The sequence below is a fragment of the Chaetura pelagica genome, unplaced genomic scaffold, assembly GCF_000747805.2.
Source record: "Chaetura pelagica isolate M959 unplaced genomic scaffold, ChaPel_1.0 scaffold722, whole genome shotgun sequence".
NCBI classification, from domain to species: domain Eukaryota; kingdom Metazoa; phylum Chordata; class Aves; order Apodiformes; family Apodidae; genus Chaetura; species Chaetura pelagica.
The window spans coordinates 265,348-286,600 of NW_009952453.1; the positions used below are offsets into that span (position 1 = coordinate 265,348).

A 21,253-nucleotide genomic window follows, 5' to 3' on the forward strand; every position below is an offset into this window, starting at 1 on the left:
TTTATAATGAATTCCTTTTTCCCCTTAGTTTGTCCTTTGTCACCTCCATTTCAACAAGGTAAAAGTGCAGGTGCCTTTCAGGTGCATTCAAGATAATTAAAGTGATATTTGAGTCATAAGGAAAATGCCTGTTTCTTGAAAATACTTTGGGGAAAAAATATTAAAAAAACAACCAACCAAACAAGCCCTAACAAAAAAACCTAAACAGGTAGTTAATGCTCAAAACCAGCAGAAAGTAGATGTCTGATATTCTGACAAACAGCTAAGATACCACTTCTGTTCCCTGCAGCTCCCATCCCCCTGCTTTCCCATTGGGTCTGCTGCTGCCACCAGTCAATAGGACTCTCCAATGCTGCTTTCTTGAACAGCTCTGACACAATAATGTGTCATATACCTCCCATGTCTTGGGGGCACTTAGCACTTACAGAAAGTCTTCAGCACTCATCTGCTAACCTTACTCACAAGAAACCTGAACGCTCAGTATTCCCCTGAGTTTGCTGTGGCATATTGCATCATAGCTCCTGTACCAAAGGTGGTTGTGACCTTGACTCTGTCTGTCTGGAGGGCTGTGGTACATGAACCCTAGCTAGACATCAAGTGCCCATCAAAGAAAGCCACTCTGTCATTTCCCCTTCTCAGCTGGACAGGGCAGAGAAAATACAGTGAAAGGCTCATGGGTGGAGATAAGGACAGGGAGATGACTCAGCAATTGCAGCCACAGGCAAAACAGTCTCACCCTGGGGAAAATTAACTGAATTTGTTACAAATCAAACCAGAGTAGGATAATGAGAAATAAAACCCAAATCTTAAAACACCTTCTCCCCGCCCCTCTTTTCTTCCAGGACTTAACTACAACTCAAACTCTCTACCTCCTCCCCTCCATTGGTTCAAGGAGATCAGGAATTGGAGTTGAGGTCTGCTCATCACAAGTTGCTTCGGGTGAACCTTTTTCTACAAGGGGAAAACTCCTCACACTCTTCCCCTGCTCTAGTGTGGGTCCCTCCTACAGGAGGTGGTCCTCCATGAACCTCTCCAACATGACTCCTTCCCACAGGCTTCAGTTCTTCATGAGCTGCTCTAGCATGGGTCCCCCACAGGGTCAAAGCTCCTGCTATCAAAACTGCTCCAGTGTGGCTCCTCTCTCCATAGGTTCACAGGTCCTGCCAGGAACCTGCTTCAGCCCAGACTTCCCATTCGCATACATTCTCCTTTGGGGATCCACCTACTCTGGCAAGAGGTCCTCCTCAGGCTGCATGTGGATATTTGCTCCACCATGGACCTCCATGAGCTGCAGGGGGATGGCTTGCCTCTCCTTGGTCTTCACAATGGGCTGCAGGGAAATCTGCTCTGATGCCTGGAGCACCTCCTCCCCCTCCTTTTTTACTGACCTTGGTGTTTACAGAGTTGTTTGTCTCACATATTCTCACTCCTCCCTCTGTCTGCAATTGCTGTTGCACAAAAACATTTTCCCCTTCTTAAAAACGTTATCACGGAGGTGGTACCACCACCACTGATGGGCTCTGCCTTGGCCGACAACAGGTTCATCTTGGATATGGCTGACATTGGCTCTGCCAGTTATAGGGGAAGGTTCTAGCAGCTTCTTATAGAAGTCACCCCTCTAGACCTCCACTACAAAAACCTTGCCACACAAACTCAATACAAGAGCAAATCTCTTCCTTGTCAACTGCCAGAGGGCTTGAATCCACCCCAAGATATGGAGGACTGCCTACGTTGAGTGATGAGTGCGGAAAAATGTGCACTGGGTCTAGCCCAGCTGCAACCTGCAGTTTTTGCTGAGTACTCTCTGGTATTGAGATTTGATGGCCTCAAAACTTTCTACATTTGGTAGGTTATTGAGAAGATGTACTTGCGCTCTTGCTCTGGAGATCATCCTAACAGCAACTAATCATATCTGTATTCTCATGTCCATCTCAACTCTGCCTTTTTTGTTTACAGTTTCCAGTCTGCACCTGGCAGCCTTTTTGTCTTCACATTAATTTCAGTCAAATAGCTAAAAAAGTCCTTAGTGAGAGTATTAAAATCATACAAGGATTTAAAATGAAACCTGTGAACTTGCCAATTTTATTTGATATGTGTATTTATTAAGGGATTTTGTAAGCAAACTGAAATACAAAGAGAACTGGGTGAGGCAGAGAGAGGTGTAGAAGCAAAAATTAGAGTTAATGAGACAAAATCACCTTATGGAAATTATTGGCAAGATATTCACAGATCAGTGAAGATTCCTGTGTCTTTCTCTCAGGGGGGGTGGTAGCACCCCTGGCATCTATACTTAGCACTTTTTGGTCTACCTCCGACTTTGTCCCATGTGCCAATGGAAAGAGTTTTTTTTCCCACCATCTGGAATGGTTTGTTTTGTTCTACATACAGGGAGAAACAAGAGCTGAACTGCCCTTCTCTTATCACAGAGTTCAGGATAAGCACTAGGACTGTTTAAAAAGACTAAAATCAATCCCACCTGAGTGTGGGGATAGAGCAGGGATCCAGAAATAAGAAACTAAGGGGCAAAATGAGAAGGCAGTGATTCCACCAGGGACTGAGCATCCCTTTGTCTGTGGAGCAGGGATTTCATGTCCAAGGTCAAAAAAGGGAGAGGTTCAAAATATGTTTGAGGGTGGGACAAAGCCCCACGCATTGAGGTGAGCACTGGTAACACAGATCCCAGGACAGGAGGGGAGAGTATCAGATCTTGTTTGAGATGGTTTTTAATTACCATTTCTGAAGGCATCTGGGGTTTTAGCAACCATTTCTTCTCAATCAAACTGACCAGCCTCCAACACCCAGCACTGTCCTTATGAGACTTGAAGCAGAGATAACCCCTATGGAGAACTCTGCTTCTGTAGCTGCAGTACTACATGTACCTGAATTACCACTTCAAAAGCTTGCCCATGCATCTCTTCATGGTCCTGCAGGCACATCCCTGTAAGTCAAGACAGCAATGCTGAAAGACTTCTGGGACACCTCAGCTGGCCATAGTCACTAGGCAGGAGCAAGTTCTTTACCACCCTGTCTTCCTCCCTGCTCAGAGTGGGGCAGGCAAGGCAAGGACTGGAGAAGTGCTATCAAAGGCAGCTCAGCAAGTCCTGTGGCCAGGGACCATGGATTCTGTGCTGGGGACAGAAATACAGCTTTGATGCTCTAGAATAGAAGCATTCACCACAATCCTATGTACCAGACAAATTATTATGCTTATGTCACTTTTATTATTAATTGATGACAGTTCTACCTACTAAACAAACAAGGAAACAAAGGTCCAAAAGCCAAAAAACCCAAAAGAGCACAGATCTCAGGAACCTCTGAAATTGTATGGTACTTTGCACAGATGCAAAGATGCACTCCTGAAGTGCACTGAGAATAACTTTTTAAGCTAGATAATAGACATCCTTACCAGAGGGGATGCATTACTGAACCTGATGGTCACCAACACAAGTGAGCTAATTGACAGTGTCAAGACTGGAGGCAGCCTGGGCTGCAGTGACCATGTACTGATGGAGTCTGGTCCTGAGGGATATGAGTCAGGCAAAGAGTAAAGTCAAGAGCCTGAATTTTAGGAAAGCAAAATTCCAGCTATTCAAGAAATTAGTCAATAAGACACCCTGGAAAACTGCCCACAAGGACAAGGGAACTAGACAGCTGGAACAGAAGGAAATGCACAGGCAGTGGAAGCAGGGACAGGTATCCTGGGAAGAGTATAGGGATGCTGCCCAGTTGTGTAGGAATGAGGCCAGGATGACCAAGGCAGAGCTGGAGCTGAACTTAGCAAGAGGTAACAATGGACAAGGAATTTTTTGTCTGAGTCTTTGCTGGCAACTTCTCTTTCTGCACCTCTCAAGTGGATGAACTGGAAGGCAGAGACTGGGGGAGCTAAGTCCCTGACACTATAAGAGAAGATCAGGATCACAACCACCTGAGGAGCCTGAATGTATGTAAGTCTATAGGTCCTGACAAGATGAAATTCATGAGTCCTGAAGGAATCAGCTGATGCAGTTGCCAAGCCACTCTCCATGATATTTGAAGAGGCATGGCAGTAAGGTGAAGTCCCTGGTGACTGGAAAAATAGAAACATTGCACCCATCTTAAAAAAGGGTAGAAAGGAGGACCCTGGGAACTACCAACCTGGCAGCTTCATCTCTGCACTTGTGAGGGCAGCTGAGTGGTGCAGTTGACATGCTTGAGAGACAGCATGTCATCCAGAGGCACCCAGACAAAAATAATCAGAGGGATGGAGTAGCTATCTTATGAGAAAAGGCTGAGAGAGTTGGGGTTGCTCAGCCTGGAGAAGAGAAGACTGAGGGGATCTTACTGCCACCTGTGAGTACTTAAAGGGGACCTATAAGAAAGACTGGAGTACAGTTTTAGCAGGGTCTGTTGCAATAGGACAAGGGGTAATGGTTTTAAACTGAAGGAGAGTAGAATCAGACTAGATATAAGGAAAAAAATATTTTACAATGAGGGTGGTGAAACACTGGCACAATTTGCCCGAAGAGGTAATAGATGTCCCATCCCTGAAAACATTCAAGGTCAAGTTGGACAGGGCTCTGAGCAACCTGCTCTAGTTGAAGATGTCCCCATTTACTGCAGGGGGGCTGAACAATATGACCTTTAATGCTCTCTTCCAACCCAAACCATTTTGTGATCCTATGAGTCTAAAATTCTTGTTCTGCTTCATCAAGCTACAACCAACATCCTCTGAAAGTTCATCTGTCATATATCATATCTTAGCTTGCTGAGAATGACATAACTCTTGGTGTGAATGTGGGAACAGTTGTGGGTACTTACTGTTGCATCTGAGACTCAATAATTTTCTGTGCTATCAGAATACATTTACGATGAACAGAATAAGGCTAAGAGCCAAAGGACACCTACAGAGCTAGATCAAGACCTGCAAAATGATTGGTTAAGTCCTTTTTAGGGCTCTCATTATCACTGATATCATTAAGCCCAAATACTAAAGAGCATCTGAGAAATGTAAGTGAGAAACACCACTTATGGCAATGGTATTCACAGACCAGAGGAGACACAGCATGTGCTACACAAAGCAGGTGACACATAGAGACAACACAGAATGGAATCAACAGGAAAGCATTATAGATAGAGCTGAGTACAATTTTTCCCTATTTTCAGCAGCCCATTTCCAGACCTTTACAAGCAGGCATGCACACAAATATAAATAAACAAAATGGCCTGAAGAGAACTCTTCTCTTAAATCAAGATTTAAGCTGCTTCCCTTAGCTTGGTTAACTTGGGAAAACATCTGAGGAAAATCCAGCCTTACAACATGACCTGGATATAAAAAAGGCATGTCACATTCCAAAACTGAAAGCTCTTCCTCAGCAAAACGCCACTGAGGAGTCATAAGACAAATACCCAAGTGACTGTCAGATCCAGGTGATTACAGTATGAGTCACAGAAAGAAAATGTTTCTGGAGTAAGTACAGCTAAAGCCACCTATGTATATACATTGGTGTAGTCTGAGGTCGAGGAGGGAGTAATCAATTTCTGAAGTGGTATCTGAGCTTTCAGCTGTGGACTATTTCTGAAAGTAATAAGAGTCACGCCAGTAAAATCCTATCAGCTTTTCATGGAAGGAGAATCCCTGCTAAGATGCACTTTTTTGTGCCTTAAAGCACTTGTGAAATTGTTGGATTGACATGCTATACATTCAGTGAATGCCTTTGTCCACAGCCAGAGCTCTGGAAGAGGAAGGTAAGTCTCACACTACAAAACCTCTTCTGTTCTGCATTTGGCATTACAGGATAGTCCATATGACATGTTCATTCTTCCCTGCCTCTTTCTGCTGAGGCTGATAACTGAAACATATATTACTGTCAGCTCTGGGATGCAGTGGGATATTTCCACATAGGTTATCTAATAGACACTGCTCAAGACAAATTTTCAAGTACTATTTTATTTCACTCCACAAACCAGGAGCTCAGAAATGAAAAGCCCTTTAGAACAGTTGACATGCTCCTGATTTATCCAGCTAACCTGAACTAGTCTACAAAGAATATATAGACACAGCAGTCATGATGGATTGTATAAATTCACTGGAGCTGGCCTTTGTATAGGCAGTTTGAGGGCTTGTACCCATGTGGGTATGCTAGGCTGGAATTCACAGGAGGCCATTAACCTCAGGCTTTATAGCTTGTGCTGAGCTCTGTATCACCCCGCTGTGGTGCAGAGCACCTCTGAGCAAATTACTTAAAAGTTAATTCAGATATTTCTACACAAGCCTCAGTCACTGAGTGCAGCCAGTTCCAGAGCTAAAGCCTTCCATGTGCAAATGAGTCTGTGGAAATAACTCTTAAAAAAAAACAAAACTGAATCAGAAATCTTACATCCAGAAACTTCCCATCGGAGCTACGAGTCTATGGTGCAAAACTACTTAGTACTTCTGTCAACTTTGAAAACATTCAAATAAACACTTTCATTATTCATATGTTCATCAAGCAAATTTTTTTTCCCCTCTGAGCTCTCCTCTCTTCCTTCAAATCTTTCCATTCCAAGCCATGACAAGAAGCATCTCCTTCTGAAGTTTTCCTTCCTCCAATGTAATAGTGCAATGGGTTGTATTTGGGGAAATTTAATTGTTTGCTTCTCTTATGACATGAAAAGATCCAGGCACCTATTTCTTATCACAAAACCATGCTCAATTAAGTGAACAAATGGAAAGCAAGGGCTCTTGTCCTCAATGAGAGCAGGTAGCAGAGGTATTCCTTGCATCTGCTGCTGAGAAACTGCTCAGTTGTTTTGCATTAATGAAGACAGAGCTCTTGCTGCTGATTGGCATGTAAACTGCATATGGTGTGCAGAGGCCTGGGACACTCCTGAATGCAGTTAAACAAAAGATAGTATTACATCTCTAGTCATTTAATTTGCACTCCAGCATAGGGTCAGTCAATCTCCTCCTGGGTAATTTCATTTTAATAATGTTTTATGAAGTCAGTGCAGCCAACTCATCTAAGAGACCACTTGGAACCACAAAATAAAAAATGTTCACTGAGAAAAGAAGACAGGAGAGAAGATCTGCTTAATGAATAAAGAAGTATTAATGATAATATTGAAATGCTGTCAACCAGTTTAGGCTTCTGTTTCCAATCAGAATGAACTGCTTTATTCTACTTGGCATACTCATCACAAAATATTTATTTAAAAGAAAAATAAATTGGCACTTGGCTCCTTTCTCTCTAAATCTTTCTTACTTTGTTCCTTATCTGTGATTCTGATCTTGTGCTGTGAACATTAATGGAAGCTTAGTTATAAGTGTCAATAGCTACAGTCTCAAATACAGGACTTGGTCAATACCTCTCTCTGTGGCCACAGAGAGGCCTCAGAATCAATTTTAATCCCTTTCATTTTGTTCCTCTGAGCTCAGACATTCGCTTTATTTTACAGTTCTGCCAGATTTTCCTTTAATGCCTCCATAAAGATTCTTGCTTTACTGTCAGAAACAGTTTGGGTGATCAATATATAATATATGGATTCTAGGGAATTATATACCAACTAATATATGGGCAACAGATGAACAACGAGATGTGTACAAACGGGATGGCTCAGGCATAGGAACAAATGACAACAGAAATGGCCAGGAGCTGGTATAGATGACAAACTGCAGCTGGTCAGAGACACACAGACCCAAATACTCACCACATCTAGCACTAATAAAATACCTTTTCAAACTTTTGCCATTTTTTGCCTCCTTATCATTCAATTTATTTCCTTACAATCTGCGCAGAATATTACTTTTAAATTAATTCCTCCTTCCTGACTCTCAGATTCAATACTCCCATCAACTGATCTATTGCATGTTTGGCTCAGCCTCCTATCCTCCTCTTTCATACATCCCCACTCCCTTTAGGAACCACCTTTGTAGTCTCACACATCCTGAATACTGAAAAGGATCTGTCTGTTAACTGCAAGACGTACTTAAAGCACATGTTGGGTGTTATTCACCAGCAATTTTTTCAGTCACCAGTTCTTCCTATATATATAAAATGACTGGAAGAATGAGAGAGGGAATGAGTACCCTTCACCAGACTAGAAAACAAGCATCTTATAAACCTACTGACTTACTTTTTTGCTGATAAAAAAACAGCTCTTTGATGCAGGATGCTCACTGCATTGCTGTGAGGAGCATCACATGGCTTTCACACAGGCTAAGGACTCTGCTGACTTAAAGTGTATTGCAGGGTCAAGGCATCTGATCTTTTTCTGGTTTCCACCAGAAATAGTCATGCTGAGTAGGAGTCTTCCACAAAGTCATCCACATGAAACTATATCCACGCTAGGGATCTTATTGGCCAGACTTAATCTGTCCCTAATTAGTCATAATTTGATGGGGTTTTTTGTTAGTTTTTTGTTTCTTTTTAAAGTTAAAATCTGCTTTTAACAGATTGTGTGTGCTTTACCTCACACAAAACACACCTCAGAAGTGTGATAAAACCAAAATTTTGAAAGGCACGAAGCCAAAGAGGTGCAAAAGTATTCTCAGGAGTATTGAGCCAAAGCGCTGCAAAATTCTCCCAGATGCTTATTTTTAGGATGGCTTCTATAACCAGAGTGACCAAAGGCTTTTAACACATCGGAATGCTCCATCTGATGGGATATCAATGTCTGGAAAGGAAAATTACTGCAGCTGAAACTCTTATGTGGAATGGCCTCATCTTCATTTTAGTTTGTCATGAGAGAGAGTATGACATTCACATCTGGCAAAAAATATAGTTTTTACATATGCTCCTCATTTGGCCCCATGCACATAATTTGCATGCATCTCTTCAATAATTGCTCTAAATTACAGTGTGAGAGTTTATAGCAGCATTCCAGAAAAAGTGTTATTGTTATTTAATTTGTTATTTAGGACTAATGCTTTATTAGACATAGTAAAAAGCACAAGAAGAAAGAGCAATCCTAATAAGACAGTTTTATAGCCTAAGACAAAGACATAAAGACAGCATACTCCGGCAATGTAGTCAATAGGGGCAGCCTAATATAGAGTATTGATCTGGTAAATTTTAATCCTAGGTTTTCCCTGACGAACTGTGCTGCTGAAGAAAAGCATTCAGCCTCTTAGCTATATTTCCCCAAGTACAAAATCAAGGGAGATAACCCATTCCTGGAATGGAGGAAGAATGAGTTTGTTCCTGCAGTGTGTATCAGTTGACTATCAGTTACTACTATTTAAGGGAAATTGCCCACAATTCTGCTAGTCACAGATGTGCCCTATTCCTTTGATGCAGTCTTGGACTTCGGAGACACAGATGCACACAGGTAGGGGTTATTAGCTTTCAGAGAAGCACATTGTACTGCTACTGTGCTTCCCTGGACAGCCCACTGCTTGATATAGACAAAAAAAAAATCTCAGCCCCATTACAGACAGAAGGAGGTGCAGTGTCTGACACTCTGGTGAGTAACACTCAGGCCCTTGAGGAGGAACTCCAAGGGCCTTGTACAGTCCATGGGCAGAGCACGATGTTTCAGCACAGTGTGGCATCATTTATTGAGAGCAAATAATTTGTTATGCACTCTTTGGAGTCCTCCTAAAGCTCTGCTTCTCAGCAAGGTTGAGGTACCTCATTCAAGATCCACTGCTTAGAGCATTCTCCACCAAGTCAACACATACAATCTCACTTTGAAAAATCTGCCAAGCATTTTAGTTTTTCTTCCTAAAATACAACCAGTTTTGCAACCCCTGGCAAGTGTTGAGAGATTTCAGGCAGAAGTTCATTCTAAGGTCTTTCACACCTACCACTGATTGAAGGGATGCAAACTTGCATCTTCTAGACTACAAGGTTATTGGCTTCTTGGGCAATGGGGTGGAATCTCTCTTACTGTCTCCTATTCAAAGCAAATGGGATTAATTCTAAAGTGTAACAATGGTCACTTTAAAAAAAATATTTAGCAGGTGTGGATAGACTATTGAGCCCAGCAAGCTGTGCAGCAAAGCACTTAGGATACAACATTCTGAGAAAGAGAAAGTCCACTCATGCACAGTTGTATCTTACTGGTCAGGGAAGAATGAGAGAAGTGCTGGCTCTCAATCCCTGTTCTTACAATGTTTTCTGTAACATTTCCATCAGCTGCCCCTAAGCTGTAATGACTACAACAGTCATTTCTGTGCCTCACATCAAAATGGTCTAAAGACTCTCCCCTCTCAGACAAGCAGCTACACTGCAGGCTGAAAAGCCATGTTCCCCTTGTATTTCTTCTCTGGCCTGATGAAGTTTGAATTCTTTGCTGCAAAATGGACCACTGAGAATAGTTTATAGCCCTGTGGATCAGATACTGAACTTGATGGGAAACTGGACTGAAAATCTTCTGTATATTGTAAAAAGCAGCAGGCCACCCATAGACAGTGTTTTGGGTTTTGGTTTTTTTTGAGATCCAGCCTCCCTTTCCTGTGGAATATGAGGCAGGCTCCGAGGTGTCTGCCCCTACAGGGAGATGGAAGTGAAGTGCCTCAGCAGGGAGGCTGGCTTTGGTTTAGGATTAAGGTGGGTGTTTAGTGAAGCAGCCTGGGGCAGTCCTGGACACACTCAGGAGCAGAACTGAGAGAATCAGAGGAAACTTAAAACAGTAATGTACTGCCAGCTTTATACAGCAGGTGGATAAAGGATTTCCAGGCGGTTTTGTTTGTGGACTTATATTCCATCTTAGTCCTGTTTTAAAAGCTTCCTTCTTTTATTGGCTCATGAAGCCTTTATGCTTCTATTCTCCCCAGCTGCTGACATGTAGATGAGGCATAAGGGGCACTCAAGGTTGCCTTCTTGCCCCTGCAATACTTGAGGGTTACTGGTAGCTCACACAGTTGAGATAAGCCACTAGGCTGTTCTAATTTATACCTGGTAAGTAACTGAATGCTTGGTGAAATGTCATGCTTTCCAGAATCAGCCTTTATATTACTGTATATTTTTAATTTTAATAATGGACTTGGTGTTCATGACATTAGTAAGTTACTATTTATGTCAGGCATTGTACACCCTTCCTTTTAGAGCTATATCACACCCTGTACAACCCTGCCTAAGTAATTCTGGGGGAGTCTTCTCTGTAGACTCTTAAAATCACTCGTTTCTGTGAAAAGATTGTGAAATGCATATTTGGAAGCTGAACCATCCAACGTGCATTTTTTGATTACTTAATCAGAGATTTATATTCATATTTCCAAAGGGGAAAAAAATGATAACAAGTTTGTCTAATAAAGCTGCACATCTGCTTTATGTATATATATTCCTAGCTACTATATCACTGCATGTAATAAATTTGCAGTTTAAAAATAAGTATATTTATAGTAAATTAAGTGTACATGTTTTGATACAGTCTATATATAAATTGCACATTTTCTAAAACAGCTGAAATACAACAAGCTGCTTAATAAGTGACCCTGAGGCATTAACTTCAACTGTATAGAAAATTTTAATCTAAACATGATACTGGATGTGATGAAAATAATAACATTAAATTAGAACACAATCAGAACAATAATGTCTCCTGATCTTACATTTAAGGTCTTCAGCTCTGCTTTGACATTTGTTTTTCACAAATTCCCTTGGCATTTTATGCAGCAGCAGACCAATATTCCATGACAACAACCAAGTCTATTGATATGTCTTAATTAAATCTCTGATTCTGGATAAAGGCAACAAACCAGTATGATATGGATCACTGTGTCTAACCTTTTAACTATAAAAGAAGAGCAGGGACAGACCCTTGGTTTGGATGCCAAGCAGCACTGGCTGGCTTGTACTTACACTGCTACATGCTCACAGCCTTTCTGACTGTCTTTGGAGAGAGCTGTCTGCAGGAAGCTCAAAAAGAGATCCAGGGAATGAACAAACTGCTAAGAAGCATAGTTAACCCAAGGGTCTGCTAAAGCTTGCTTTCTGGTCCCATTTGTCTAGAAGCCTAGACATAACCTGAGCAGCCATGCAACTCCCCCAGCTGACTCGTGTTCTGGGGAATAATATGAAATTAAAGAAAGAGAAGAATAACAATCCATAGCTCTCTTTACCAGCAATTTTAAAATAAACACAATTAAATGAATCCTTGCACATTTGCAGTAAAAAAGGTTTCTGCATGCCCCCTAGGGCAGGAGCTGGACATAATTTCCTTAGTTACATTTTTACAGTTGAAGAAAAAAAAAAAAAACCAAACAAACAACAAAAACCCCGGCCAAACCTGTTATTGTCTGGGTAAGGACCCTCATGCATCATCTAACTGTGCCATGAGATTTGTGTACACATCTTCACCCGATAACAGCATGAAGCTGTAGATGCGTTTCTAGGCAGAAAATAAACCAGAGAATAGCTCCCTAATAATGGAAACTCTCACATCTCATATAACCTCTATTTAGGGAGTGTAAAGGCCTGGCCACATCCAAAACCTGGCCAAGTAGCCTCCTTCCTCTTACAACAAACCTTCAGCCTATGCCCTACAATGGGAATGCACTGATAACATGCAATTCCTTCCTACATGCTGTCATACCTGAATGGAATTTCAATCACTATGGGGCACGTATGGCCCTTTGAGCCTCAAACTGTGTGGGAAATAGCCCAGTGCAGCATACCCACTGCATCTGTCTTCATGATAATATGAATTAAAGAAAGAGAAGAATAACAATCCATAGCTCTCTTTACCAGCAATTTTAAAATAAACACAATTAAATGAATCCTTGCACATTTGCAGTAAAAAAGGTTTCTGCATGCCCCCTAGGGCAGGAGCTGGACATAATTTCCTTAGTTACATTTTTACAGTTGAAGAAAAAAAAAAAAAACCAAACAAACAACAAAAACCCCGGCCAAACCTGTTATTGTCTGGGTAAGGACCCTCATGCATCCAGCAATTTTAAAATAAACACAATTAAATGAATCCTTGCACATTTGCAGTAAAAAAGGTTTCTGCATGCCCCCTAGGGCAGGAGCTGGACATAATTTCCTTAGTTACATTTTTACAGTTGAAGAAAAAAAAAAAAAACCAAACAAACAACAAAAACCCCGGCCAAACCTGTTATTGTCTGGGTAAGGACCCTCATGCATCATCTAACTGTGCCATGAGATTTGTGTACACATCTTCACCCGATAACAGCATGAAGCTGTAGATACGTTTCTAGGCAGAAAATAAACCAGAGAATAGCTCCCTAATAATGGAAACTCTCACATCTCATATAACCTCTATTTAGGGAGTGTAAAGGCCTGGCCACATCCAAAACCTGGCCAAGTAGCCTCCTTCCTCTTACAACAAACCTTCAGCCTATGCCCTACAATGGGAATGCACTGATAACATGCAATTCCTTCCTACATGCTGTCATACCTGAATGGAATTTCAATCACTATGGGGCACGTATGGCCCTTTGAGCCTCAAACTGTGTGGGAAATAGCCCAGTGCAGCATACCCACTGCATCTGTCTTCATGGCCAGTAATCAGTAGCAACTGAGGTCTGGCTTTGGGAAGGCTGGAACCACTGGGCAACTAATCTCTGCAGTCCTAAAGCCTATCTTAGGTAAGCTTTTTAATTTTCATATGTATTTACAGATTGTTTTCCCAATAAGTATTTATTATGAAGTGTCACATGTAGACTAATGTCAGCTTCTGCAGACAGTGTCTCTATAGAGAAGCTTCTTCTATTTGTTAAGCCTGATGCCATTAATTTCATCCTTAAATGTCATTCAGTGGTTTCAATTCATGCTTTTTAAAGCATTTTATTACCGGTCAACTCAGGGGCCAAATAAATAAGCAATGGGCTTGAACATATGGGAGAAACTGACCCTTGCTGCCAAGGAGTTAAAGTATTAAAGTGCATAAGCCATTTCCTGCAACAGTTGTCAAGCTAATTTTCAGTAAATTACTTAGTCCATGTGTTTATTATTCAGATAGAAACGCACTGACTCAGCATGAAAATGACATTATACCACTGTAATCACAGACTAATATTTTACAACTACAATCACTACACCCCCAGACTACATCTCTCTGACAAGACTTCATTGAGTTCAGAAACAGCAGCTTTGGGGCAAGTTAATTCACACTGCATTGCACCATCCAGTGACAAGGGTAACATTAATGGGGACTGCTGCTCGTCTTCAGGTAACTCCATAAAAATCAGAATATTCTTTATCAAATAATGATTTCAGGGTAGAGAATGCACTCAAAACATAGAATGAAATTCAATACAAAAGAAAATTGCTATCATCCTCATTGCAGTTGTTTTCTATACCAAAAGATAACACTTCTGGAGCTCCTGGTGACAAACTCCCCTTCTTTCCGACCAGTGCATTACAGCCAGCCTACTACTTCAAGTATTGCTTAAAGGACATGGTAGTGCCTATAGATAAATAGTTTTCTCTACCTGGTCATTCCTAGTTTATGTTTAGTTTGTAAGTGATTTTTGAAGATGAAGGTATTCAAAAGTGGAAATAATTTAGTAATCTCTGAAGGTCAACACCTGCTAGGGAATTTTTAATTCAAGGTGACTTTCCCTAAGTCCCCATTCCACTTTGTGATTAATTTGTACATTGATCCCTTCTATTAAGGCATTGCACATAGAGTTCTTGTGGTAGCCTGAGCTGAGTATACAACAGTCTAAGACATCACTTAACCATCCATGGTTTCTACCAGTGACAAAGCACGTTCTTGGCTAGTTTTATAACACAAGTGCCCTGCACTGCCATTTCTGGTTTTGTTGAGGAATGGAAAGCATGCAGTGGACAAAGTACAAGACATCAGTCTGATTTGTCGATATTTGCTGTTATCACTTAAAAATACAACATTAATGTTAATCAGATAAAAAGTATATCAAGCAGAGTTCACTTTTTATTATTTTACAGAAACCATGCTCAAATGATGTTATAATTGAAGAAGAAACAGCAACTCAACTCATAAAACTATGAGCGTGTGTTTGCTGTCAGCAGAAAGACGCTCAGGGACTTCAATTAGTATTAGATTGCAGTCTTTATATTTACATTTAAAAGTATTCCCCTCTGTGTCCTTATACAAATTATTAGCCTGTTCAAATTCAATAAAAGCTAAGTGTAAGATGAAAAAGTATACACTGAGTATCTGACAGACAGTGATTAAAGCAAGGCAATTTTGAGAGCTGTCACTCTGGCTGTTCTCTCTGTCTCTTCATCAGGGGGATAGTCCCTCTCAGAGCCTGGTAATTTTGTATCTGACTACTGGATGTGTCAAGGAGAACCAGAAATCTGCTCCTCTGATTTCAAATGGTTGTGTAAGACAACAAGATTTAAAAAAAATTAAAAAATAAAAAATTTTGCAGTATAAAGCACTTCTGTAAAAAAACCCAACACAGCAAACAAACCTCCCTCCCCCAAACATTTATATATTCAGCTCTTTCTCTGCCACTATCTTCCTGAATTTTCTAATTCACAAGAGCAAGTTAGGGAAAAAAAATCACTAATGATGAAATGCTTTATCTGGATTAAACACCTTGTTCCAATAAATAGCATTTCCCTCTGTCTTCAGAATGCATAGTCTTTTTCCCACAAGTTAATCAGATAGCTGCTGTTTTCCAGTAATTCAGATTAATCATAAAAGTAAATTTATGGTATAATCAATGGTATAAGATAAATGGGTTCTACTCAGTTGCCTTTTCATGAAATCAGACTTCAGACACTTTAAAATGTGTATGGTGGACTCAGAGAAAGCTATGGAACTGGTCACAGTCAGGAAAGGCTGAAAAAAATGCACAAGTAGTGGCACAATGATCTTGATCCACAAAGTCTTTTGTGAAAAACAGGAAACAAGTATTAATCCCAGACAGCAGATCTCTAGTTTAAACCATTGCTCTTGCAGACCTCTTTTATGCTTAAAAGTTCTTAAAAATACAAAAAAAATGTTATAAATTAGATAATCATTCAACATATCATCCATCTATCCATTTACGTGATTTAGAATGTCAACATTGTACAATAGCCCATACCCACAAAAAGATCTCAAACAGATTAATGAACGTTAGAAGATGAAAGAATTAGTATAATTGTCACAATCAAGATGCAGTGCAAAAAAATATCTGTCTACTGCTTAACTCCATGAAAAATAAATATATTTCGACCACTTTGCAGCTATACTTCCTATTCTTTAAAAGGAAAAATCATGTAACATAGAGGGTAAGTATTTTCAATTTTTAAAAATGTTAACATTATTTGGGCAGCTGGAGAATGGATGGACATTATGTTGACTAATAAAAATGGCTACCAGCTGACAAGGTTTTGATGAGGACTTTTGATCACTGACTAGTGGCATGAATTTCAAAACAGTACGACTTAACTCTCTAGTTCTGAACTCTGAGATACAAATTGTCCTTCAAAGGAACGTAGCAAAGAACAATCAAACCTTCTAGACCTCTCACCAAAAGAATGAGAACTTCAGGAGAGCTCAGAAATGCAGTTACGAAAAAACACGGAAGATCTGTTTATCAGTTCAAACTGCTGCAAAATGCTATGCTGCTCTTGAAAGTGACTTATTTAAAAAATAAGAAATGACAGATGCTTTGCTGTTAAGGGTTCATAGGTGTCATCAGGCAGCAGCTTCCCTTTGGGAAACACAAACAAACCATGGGACTTGGAGGGGAGCTCTGTCTGTCAAACACCTCAGCATGCACTGTCCGACATAGTGCACTAGGCACTTGCACATCAGGGGAGCAAAGCTGTGAATCTGTCCCTTCCTCTGTTTTTTCATGGAATGTGTTTAGACACATACTGGGGGGCACTAAAGAGCTGTCTTTAAGTTGTCCTAAGTACAGGGATTACTACTCTTCTTGGTTTTATCTGAGCTACAAAAGATAAAGCAGAAGTCTTCTGAAATGGTTCCTCTCATGTAAAGGGCAGGATTAACTTCTGAATAATTGTTACCTTACTCACTTAAGGCAATTTCTGCCTTCTTTTGCATTCTTTAAAACTTCACTGATAGTCATGAAAACGCACCAAGAAAATGTGAGAGCCTAACACAATCTTACTTACTACAAGATCATATGGACTCCAGTTCAGGAATACAATAAGCACTTTGAAAACTATTCTAAAATTAAAACCTAAGTCTTCCTCACTAGAGCTTTTTAATCGGTCAGCTTTCAAACCTTTGGTTCTGAAAGGCATACTAGGTTTCTCCTCATTCAGGTGTAGGAAATAGTTTAAAAAAGCACTTTGTTCCAAATCTTGTAATTTGCACTTGTGGAACAGAGAGAAGGAACTGATCTTTGATCTAAATTTAATTAAACACTTTTTCTCATTGACATGCAAGCTTCCTCTTTCCTAACAGTTCATTCACTGGCTCAGAAGTGATTGTTTTTTTACAGACATTATCAACTTCCACAGCACTACTAAGCAAATGTACACTGGCATGAGATTTGTTAAGGCAGGAAGTATTTTATCAGTTTTCAAAGTAAAACCACATTCTGAGCTTTAAATTGGCATAGAAGAGACAGTTTTGATGGAATGATAGGGCTCTCCAGAAGTGCTAAATATTTGCAATGAAAACCTCTCTCCTGACTCCTTTCATTCAAGGCTGTGAGACATTCTGTGCTCATGTCCATAGGGATTTACAGGACGATACCAGGGAAAACTTGGTGTGAATGCTAATGGTTGCAAAAGAAGCCTCCTGTCCACAGCCTTCTTTGTGCTGGAAAGGTGGTGATGGCTCTTTACAACTCAGCCCAAATTTTGGAAGAAAAGGGGAGGAAGTAAGAAATAAAATGTGGTTTTCATATTTTGTAGGTATCCTGAGAAATTGGTTCTTATTATTCAGACAACATCTTATTATTCAGTCAATGTCTGCAGGATAAAATCTGCTGTGTGCATACCTTGAGTCCGATCTCCCTGCTTTGGGGAAGAAGATTTTACTTTCTTCAAGCTGAGCAAAAGCATAGACCTTTTCTTCAGACACTGCCATATAGAAGACAACAGTTCCGCTTGAAAACATTTAAATTGTTATCTTAATGGCTTAAAAATCTCAGGAAAAAGTCATCTCCACAGTTTTTAGTGTGAAATCTGGAGTTCTATCTACTACGTGGAATTGGTAAGGTCTTAAGAAGGAACCTCTGGCAGTTAAATATTACTGTCATGTGAAAAGAGGTTTTTCAAGCTCTGGACCTTTATTACCTCAACTGCTCTCCTAGTCCTCTCCATGGATCAACTGATCTCCATGACATATTTCCATTGGAAAACTGAAGTTATTTAAAAGAGAATCAGAACCTGGAGGTAATACCCTCAAACCTGTAATTTGTCCCAAACTTAAATAACTAATTAACAAGTCTTCAAAAAAACTTACCTTTAAAATTTGGTCTGATTCTGGCATCATACCCCGATGTCCTTCCCATCAATTTGTCCAAAAAATCTGAAGGAGACAGGGTCTGTGAGGGGGATTTTCCAGATCTTGAATCATGTTCTTTACAGAATGTCGTCCTAAATAAATTATTAGCCACCATTAGCTAATATTTAGCTTGTATTGTATTCAAGTCATGGAGAAATTATATCACTAAAAAAAATATTGTCTTAATTCAGTAAATGTAACAATCTTCTTATAGAATAATAAAGTCTGTTCTTCACCTGAGAACTTCATTCTAGGAATAAAAATGAGCTTCAAGTAGTACACATGGACACAATTTACTACTGAGAAAAAAAAAATCAGCTTTAAAAATAAATGTATTACTGTTCTAAGACTTTAAAAGGTTCAATTTCCTCTTCATCTTATTGTGTAGATCAATCTTACAGAGTCTTTGATACCCTATTTCCTATCATTGCTTCAATTATATATATGCTGTTAAAACTATATGTTAACACTGCTTTAAGGTGGTCTTAAACTTCCAGATAATAGCTGTCAGCACTGAAAAATATTAGTTAATGTTGAGGAAGATATAGATGCAAAAGAAAAAATATTCTTTACAGATGCTACTCAACAAAGATGTAATCATGCTAGTGAACATCTGCATTCTTACCCAACATGACAAAAAGCATTCCAGAGTCAGTCACATCTGATCACACTTTTTTTTTACCAATGAACATCAAGTAATAACATTTATCGATATTATCCCAAGTTGATATTCATATGCAAGCTCTTGGAACACATCTCTGTTTTCAGGATGTAAGAGCAAACTTCTGTTACCACATAACGCATGCAAAACATGGTGTACATAGCATATATTACATGTTGCAAGCAGATCAAGTATTGCAGAGAATGAGAATGTAGGAGTTCCCCATGGCTGTTTCCTTGGGAAAAAGGAATTAGAATGACATGGTCATATTTGGTGTGTAGAGGCACAGATTTTATCATAAAACATTATCTGAATTCTTAAAAAACCCAATTTCATTAAATCTATGTTTCAACACAATATTTGAGCTATATTGAAAGTAATTCTATGATTGTGCCTTCTTAACCACTGTCTATTTCAGTATTTGCCCACAGGGAACTACTCTGTTTCAGGGGTGTCTTGTGGGGTTTTTTTGGTGCATCTCTATATAAGTAAAAACAAATTAGACATACAGGTGAGGATCTGGAAAGAGAAGCAACTATCAAATCCCTTATAATTGTACAAACACACCAGAATTATTAAAAGGCAAGTGAAAGCGAGTTTTTGTGGTGTGATCCCCCCTGTTTTTTCAGGTTCCATTTACGGGGGGCAGTTATTTCTTTTTGCTTTTGTCGATGTCACGGTACCATGACAAAACATCTTTATGTTTTAATAGATTCTATTCCCCTCTTAAATACTGAAAACATTCAGTTAAGATAATAAAAACTGGGAAATTAATCCAGTGTGTTTATTTGGGATGTCACTAGACAAATTACTTCTGTTTTCATTAAGATGCCAGTAGTTATGTGTTGTGTGGTGATCCCAGGCTCACTAATATAAACACTATTTCACTCTGTCACTGTATATATACACCTCATTACTCATATAAAACCACGTTATATGTGTACATGCAGATACAGAGAAGCATAGACTATAATCACTAATCTCAGCTAAAATGTTGGTTTGGTTAATAACTGACCTGTTTGCTTTGGACTGCAAAAACTCAGTATCTGAAGCAAAAGCTCATGAACCATTTAAAAAATAATAATAATAATTGGAAACCACCACCATACGTACTGCTGCTTTAAGTGAGCACAATGCTGGTCGGATCCAGGGTTTTCCCAAAATCTGAGGATTGGTTCTCTTAAAAACTACATCCCTGACAAAACTGGTTCAATCGTTTCCAAAGCCTGAAGAGGAGGGAACCAAAGCAACTTCCTAAACAAACTCTGGTGGGAGCAGAGAATTTGCATTTTGGAAAGAAAACTGAAGAAAACGTTTTTAACTATTTTGATACTCAGTGGGAAAAAAAAAACCACCAACCAACCGACTGACCACAAACAAACAACGCAACAACAAACATGTCTTTGAACGACAGAAATGGAAAATAACTCATCCAAACTTGAGATTATTATTTGATGTATTTGTTACCAAGCAACGGGTCTCCTCGTGTGACAGGGATAGCCTCTATAGGATGAACATGAAATAACTCTTAAATATAGCAAACAAACCGGGTTACCGTGGCGTAGTATCTGTACAGTTACCGTTTCCACAACCTCTGAACAAATGCCACCACACAGAGTTGTATCATCACCTACCTGAAGTGGTTTGTCTCTAAGAAAAACGCAAACAAGGTTGTCAAAATATTCACTAGCTGCCGGTTCATTCCTCCTGCTTTCTGTGATGGTTTGGAAAATATCCCAGAAGCGATTCCAGAGAGAGATGCGAGGGGAGAGTGAGCTGGTGCTGCCTCGGTCCCCGAATTCAGTGATCATTTATTTTTCTTGGCAATCGGGAAGAGAAGGTCTGGATCTCTACACACTGGGGGTAAAAAAGCAACGCCAGTCCTTGGAATCATGGTCAGGTCAAGCCCAGGCTCGTCGCCAGCTGCCAGCACCAGAGAGACAGAGCATCAGAGCTTGTGCTGACGGAGGGAGGGGGGAAGAAAAGAGGAAAGAAAAAAGAAAAGAAAAAGAAGGAAAACGAAAGAAAGAATGAAAAGAAGAAGGGGGAAAAAAAAAGGGGAGGAAGGAAGAGGAAGCCCAACTAGGCGAGGAGCATCGCGCCAAAGGGAACAGCGCCTGGTGCCGGTACGTTCTCTATCCCCCCTCCCGCTTTGGAAACGGGTCCCGCTGAGCGGCGCTGGGGCTGCGGGGCCGGGCGGCTTCCCCCTCTTTGGGCAGGGGGCGGCGGGGAGCGGGGAGGGACGGAGGGAGGGGCGGATGG

At 40.2% G+C, this 21,253-nt stretch overlaps 1 protein-coding gene across 2 annotated transcripts in view; it reads right to left on the reverse strand.

Moving 5' to 3' along the window:
- Positions 1-20,693, reverse strand: part of GLRA2 (glycine receptor, alpha 2) — a 131,706-nt gene extending 111,013 nt beyond the window's left edge. For both annotated transcript variants that reach the window (XM_010008562.1, XM_010008561.1), the window contains exons 1-2: positions 20,626-20,693; positions 18,289-18,422 (exon numbers count right to left, since the gene is read on the reverse strand). In XM_010008562.1, the coding sequence (XP_010006864.1) occupies positions 18,289-18,422; positions 20,626-20,693 (202 nt within the window). The remainder of the gene's footprint in view (positions 1-18,288; positions 18,423-20,625) is intronic.
- Positions 20,694-21,253: the final 560 nt, after the last annotated feature.